Below are 6453 nucleotides of genomic sequence, written 5' to 3' on the forward strand. Positions count from 1 at the left end.
CCCTGCAGTTCAATAGCCGGTTGGGATTTTCCGGGGCGGGAAGAGCGGGCGCTGGGATCCGGGGAAGGGAGGGAGGGAGTGGGTGATGTGCCGGAGAGGGGTTTTCCGATAGCTCACTCTAACCTCCCTCTCCCTCTTTCCCTTGCACGACGCCTTTCCAGGTGGAGCGACCCTGATCTTCGAGGTGGAGCTGCTGAAGATTGAACGGCGGAGCGATTTGTAGGAGGGGCAGGAGGAGAAGGGCGACCCTTTTCCCCCTTCCCCCCCCCCCCCCTCCCTCGAGGGAGGGGAAGGTCCCCACGCAATAAACAAATGCTCCTTGACATCGAATGTCTGCTGTCACAGTTACTCGATAAAACCGGGTTGGGGGGGGGGCGGATATCGGACCTCCGTCGTTAAAGGAGAGGGTGGGGGAGGGGGATCGGACCTCCGTCATTGAGGGAGAGGCTGGGGGAGGGGGATCGGACCTCCGTCATTGAGGGAGAGGCTGGGGGAGGGGGATCGGACCTCCGTCATTGAGTGAGAGGCTGGGGGAGGGGGTATCGGACCTCCGTCATTGAGGGAGAGGCTGGGGGAGGGGGATCGGACCTCCGTCATTGAGGGAGAGGCTGGGGGAGGGGGTATCGGACCTCCGTCATTGAGGGAGAGGGTGGGGGAGGGGGATCGGACCTCCGTCATTGAGGGAGAGGGTGGGGGAGGGGGATCGGACCTCCGTCATTGGGGGAGAGGCTGGGGGAGGGGGTATCGGACCTCCGTCATTGAGGGAGAGGCTGGGGGAGGGGGTATCGGACCTCCGTCATTGAGGGAGAGGGTGGGGGAGGGGGATCGGACCTCCGTCATTGAGGGAGAGGCTGGGGGAGGGGGATCGGACCTCCGTCATTGAGGGAGAGGGTGGGGGAGGGGGGATCGGACCTCCGTCATTGAGGGAGAGGCTGGGGGAGGGGGATCGGACCTCCGTCATTGAGGGAGAGGCTGGGGGAGGGGGATTGGACCTCCGTCATTGAGGGAGAGGCTGGGGGAGGGGTATCGGACCTCCGTCATTGAGGGAGAGGGTGGGGGAGGGGGATCGGACCTCCGTCATTGAGGGAGAGGCTGGGGGAGGGGGATCGGACCTCCGTCATTGAGGGAGAGGCTGGGGGTGGGGACACAGACCTCCGTCATTGAGGGAGGGGTGGGTGACACAGCCATTCGGACCCTCGCCCACCCTGTTAAAATCTAACTCAAGGTGCCCCGTTTCTCCCCCCCCCCCCCCCCCAGTCTCGTACCCCTTCCCGCCAATGTCGTTCCCACCATCCCGTCTTCCCACCATCCCGTCTTTCCCCCCCTCCCTCGCCGAAACCTCTTCCTCCCTCACGTCGCCCCAATCCATCACTGTCCCTGCCTCAGCTCTTCCGCTACCGAAGCCCTCACCCTTGCCTCTGTCTCCCTCCGGACTCCCGACTTTTCTGACGCTCTCCTGGCCGGACTCCCAGCTGCCGCCCTCCGTAACCATCAGCTCATCCCAAACTCTCGTCCTTTATTACAGGAGGATTTGAGTATAAGAGAAAAGACGTCTTGCTGCAATGAAACAGGGCCCTGGTGAGACCACACCTGGAGTATTGTGCACAGTGTCGGTCTCCTTACCTAAGGAAGGATATACTTGCCATAGAGGGAGTGCAGCGAAGGTTCACCAGACTGATTCCTGGGATGGGGGGATTGTCCTATGAGGAGAGATTGAGCAGACTGGGCCGATATTCTCTGGAGTTTAGAAGAATGAGAGGGGATCCCATTGAAACACACACAATACTTACAGGGCTTGACAGGGTAGATGCAGGGAGGGTGTTTCCCCCGGGGCTGGGGAGTCTAGAACCAGGGCTCACAGTCTCAGGATAAGGGCTCGGCCATTTAGGACTGAGATGAGAAGGAATTTCTTCACTCAGAGAGGGGTGAATCTTTGGAATTCTCTGCCCCAGAGGGCCGTGGGAGGCTCAGTCTTCGAGGCCGAGATCGGGAGATTTTTGGATATTAAGGGAATCGAGGGATCGGGCGGGAAAGGTCGTGTTGAGGTCGAAGGTCAGCCGCGACCTGATTGGATGGCGGAGCAGGCTCGAGGGGCCGAATGGCCAACTCCTGCTCCTGATTCTTATGTTCTTCTGTAACTTCTGCTGCCCCTCCCCCGTGTCCTAACTCGCACCGAGTCCCACTCACCCATCACCCCCTGTGCTCACTGACCCACACTGGCTCCTGGTTAAGCAACGCCTCGATTTCAAAATTCTCCATCCTCGTGTTCAAATCCCTCCTCGTCCCCCCCCTCCCTATCTCTGTAACCTCCTCCAGCCCCTACACCCCTCCCTATCTCTGTAACCTCCTCCAGCCCCTACACCCCTCCCTATCTCTGTAACCCCCTCCAGCCCCTACACCCCTCCCTATCTCAGTAACCTCCTCCAGCTCCTCCACTCCTCCCTATCTCTGTAACCTCCTCCAGTCCCTACACCCCACCCTATCTCTGTAACCTCCTCCAGCCCCTACACCCCTCCCTCTCTGTAACCTCCTCCAGCCCCTACACCCCTCCCTATCTCTGTAACCCCCTCCAGCCCCTACACCCCTCCCTATCTCTCTAACCCCCTCCAGCCCCTACACCCCCTCCCTATCTCTGTAACCCCCTCCAGCCCCTACACCCCTCCCTATCTCTGTAACCTCCTCCAGCCCCTACACCCCTCCCTATCTCTGTAACCTCCTCCAGCCGCTACACCCCTCCCTATCTCTGTAACCCCCTCCAGCCCCTACACCCCTCCCTATCTCTGTAACCTCCTCCAGCCCCTACACCCCTCCCTACCTCTGTAACCTCCTCCAGCCCCAACACCCCTCCCTATCTCTGTAACCTCCTCCAGCCCCTACACCCCTCCCTATCTCTGTAAGCCCCTACACCCCTCCCTATCTCTCTAACCCCCTCCAGCTCCTACACCCCCTCCCTATCTCTGTAACCCCCTCCAGCCCCTACACCCCTCCCTATCTCTGTAACCTCCTCCAGCCCCTACACCCCTCCCTATCTCTGTAACCTCCTCCAGCCCCTACACCCCTCCCTATCTCTGTAACCCCCTCCAGCCCCTACACCCCTCCCTATCTCTGTAACCTCCTCCAGCCCCTACACCCCTCCCTACCTCTGTAACCTCCTCCAGCCCCTACACCCCTCCCTATCTCTGTAACCTCCTCCAGCCCCTACATCCCTCCCTATCTCTGTAACCTCCTCCAGCCCCGCACCCCTCCCAGTATCTTGCTGTTGATTGCTGGCTGTTGTTTGACTGGACTGGCACCAGGGGGCAGTGTTGACTGTTCGCCAGCAGCCTGGGTGCTAGGGGTCGTCTCCAAACAGCACCATTGCCACAGAAGTGTAAAATGCAACACTTTTTTGCTTCCCTGCTCTTGGAAGAATCAAAAAAGCATACCCTTTCCTCCCCCCACCCCATTAATCCCACCACTCCCCCCACCACAAATCCTAGGCATTGACAATTAGCCATTGCAACCCATACCCCAGTGAGAGTCAGTGTGTGTGGGACTGTACCCCAGTGAGAGTCAGTGTGTGTGGGACCCGTACCCCAGTGAGAGTCAGTGTGTGTGGGACTGTACCCCAGTGAGAGTCTGTGTGTGTGGGACCCGTACCCCAGTGAGAGTCAGTGTGTGTGGGACTGTACCCCAGTGAGAGTCAGTGTGTGTGGGACCCGTACCCCAGTGAGAGTCAGTGTGTGTGGGACTGTACCCCAGTGAGAGTCAGTGTGTGTGGGACTGTACCCCAGTGAGAGTCAGTGTGTGTGGGACTGTACCCCAGTGAGAGTCAGTGTGTGTGGGACTGTACCCCAGTGAGAGTCAGTGTGTGTGGGACTCGTACCCCAGTGAGAGTCAGTGTGTGTGGGACTGTACCCCAGTGAGAGTCAGTGTGTGTGGGACTGTACCCCAGTGAGAGTCAGTGTGTGTGGGACACGTACCCCAGTGAGAGTCAGTGTGTGTGGGACCCGTACCCCGGTGAGAGTCAGTGTGTGTGGGACCCGTACCCCGGTGAGAGTCAGTGTGTGTGGGACCCGTACCCCGGTGAGAGTCAGTGTGTGTGGGACCCGTACCCCAGTGAGAGTCAGTGTGTGTGGGACCCGTACCCCGGTGAGAGTCAGTGTGTGTGGGACTGTACCCCAGTGAGAGTCAGTGTGTGTGGGACCCGTACCCCGGTGAGAGTCAGTGTGTGTGGGACTGTACCCCAGTGAGAGTCAGTGTGTGTGGGACTCGTACCCCAGTGAGAGTCAGTGTGTGTGGGACTGTACCCCAGTGAGAGTCAGTGTGTGTGGGACTGTACCCCAGTGAGAGTCAGTGTGTGTGGGACCCGTACCCCAGTGAGAGTCAGTGTGTGTGGGACTGTACCCCAGTGAGAGTCTGTGTGTGTGGGACCCGTACCCCAGTGAGAGTCAGTGTGTGTGGGACTGTACCCCAGTGAGAGTCAGTGTGTGTGGGACCCGTACCCCAGTGAGAGTCAGTGTGTGTGGGACTGTACCCCAGTGAGAGTCAGTGTGTGTGGGACTGTACCCCAGTGAGAGTCAGTGTGTGTGGGACTGTACCCCAGTGAGAGTCAGTGTGTGTGGGACTGTACCCCAGTGAGAGTCAGTGTGTGTGGGACTCGTACCCCAGTGAGAGTCAGTGTGTGTGGGACTGTACCCCAGTGAGAGTCAGTGTGTGTGGGACTGTACCCCAGTGAGAGTCAGTGTGTGTGGGACACGTACCCCAGTGAGAGTCAGTGTGTGTGGGACCCGTACCCCGGTGAGAGTCAGTGTGTGTGGGACCCGTACCCCGGTGAGAGTCAGTGTGTGTGGGACCCGTACCCCGGTGAGAGTCAGTGTGTGTGGGACCCGTACCCCAGTGAGAGTCAGTGTGTGTGGGACCCGTACCCCGGTGAGAGTCAGTGTGTGTGGGACTGTACCCCAGTGAGAGTCAGTGTGTGTGGGACCCGTACCCCGGTGAGAGTCAGTGTGTGTGGGACTGTACCCCAGTGAGAGTCAGTGTGTGTGGGACTCGTACCCCAGTGAGAGTCAGTGTGTGTGGGACTGTACCCCAGTGAGAGTCAGTGTGTGTGGGACTGTACCCCAGTGAGAGTCAGTGTGTGTGGGACTCGTACCCCAGTGAGAGTCAGTGTGTGTGGGACTGTACCCCAGTGAGAGTCAGTGTGTGTGGGACCCGTACCCCAGTGAGAGTCAGTGTGTGTGGGACTGTACCCCAGTGAGAGTCGGTGTGTGTGGGAACCGTACCCCAGTGAGAGTCAGTGTGTGTGGGACACGTACCCCAGTGAGAGTCAGTGTGTGTGGGACCCGTACCCCGGTGAGAGTCAGTGTGTGTGGGACCCGTACCCCGGTGAGAGTCAGTGTGTGTGGGACCCGTACCCCGGTGAGAGTCAGTGTGTGTGGGACCCGTACCCCAGTGAGAGTCAGTGTGTGTGGGACCCGTACCCCGGTGAGAGTCAGTGTGTGTGGGACTGTACCCCAGTGAGAGTCAGTGTGTGTGGGACCCGTACCCCGGTGAGAGTCAGTGTGTGTGGGACTGTACCCCAGTGAGAGTCAGTGTGTGTGGGACTGTACCCCAGTGAGGGTCAGTGTGTGTGGGACTGTACCCCAGTGAGAGTCAGTGTGTGTGGGACTGTACCCCAGTGAGAGTCAGTGTGTGTGGGACTGTACCCCAGTGAGAGTCAGTGTGTGTGGGACTGTACCCCAGTGAGAGTCAGTGTGTGTGGGACTGTACCCCAGTGAGAGTCAGTGTGTGTGGGACCCGTACCCCAGTGAGAGTCAGTGTGTGGGACTGTACCCCAGTGAGAGTCAGTGTGTGTGGGACCCGTACCCCAGTGAGAGTCAGTGTGTGTGGGACTGTACCCCAGTGAGAGTCAGTGTGTGTGGGACTGTACCCCAGTGAGAGTCAGTGTGTGTGGGACTGTACCCCAGTGAGAGTCAGTGTGTGTGGGACTGTACCCCAGTGAGAGTCGGTGTGTGTGGGACTGTACCCCAGTGAGAGTCAGTGTGTGTGGGACTGTACCCCAGTGAGAGTCAGTGTGTGTGGGACTGTACCCCAGTGAGAGTCGGTGTGTGTGGGACTGTACCCCAGTGAGAGTCAGTGTGTGTGGGACTGTACCCCAGTGAGAGTCAGTGTGTGTGGGACTGTACCCCAGTGAGAGTCAGTGTGTGGGGGACTGTACCCCAGTGAGAGTCAGTGTGTGTAGGACCTGTACCCCAGTGAGAGTCAGTGTGTGTGGGACCCGTACCCCAGTGAGAGTCAGTGTGTGTGGGACTGTACCCCAGTGAGAGTCAGTGTGTGTGGGACTGTACCCCAGTGAGAGTCAGTGTGTGTGGGACCCGTACCCCAGTGAGAGTCAGTGTGTGTGGGACCCGTACCCCAGTGAGAGTCAGTGTGTGTGGGACCCGTACCCCAGTGAGAGTCATTGTGTGTGGG

At 59.3% G+C, this 6453-nt stretch overlaps 1 protein-coding gene across 1 annotated transcript in view; it reads left to right on the top strand.

The window, feature by feature from the left end:
- The window catches only part of LOC139242642 (peptidyl-prolyl cis-trans isomerase FKBP2-like), a 3118-nt gene extending 2795 nt beyond the window's left edge, over nt 1–323 (top strand). The window contains exons 3-4 of the mRNA XM_070870446.1: nt 9–15; nt 113–323. Coding sequence (XP_070726547.1) covers nt 9–15; nt 113–223 — 118 coding nt within the window. The 3' untranslated portion in view covers nt 224–323. The remainder of the gene's footprint in view (nt 1–8; nt 16–112) is intronic.
- The last annotated feature ends 6130 nt before the right edge of the window (nt 324–6453 follow it).

Source organism: Pristiophorus japonicus, unplaced genomic scaffold, assembly GCF_044704955.1.
Source record: "Pristiophorus japonicus isolate sPriJap1 unplaced genomic scaffold, sPriJap1.hap1 HAP1_SCAFFOLD_1403, whole genome shotgun sequence".
Classification (NCBI taxonomy): Eukaryota; Metazoa; Chordata; class Chondrichthyes; family Pristiophoridae; genus Pristiophorus; species Pristiophorus japonicus.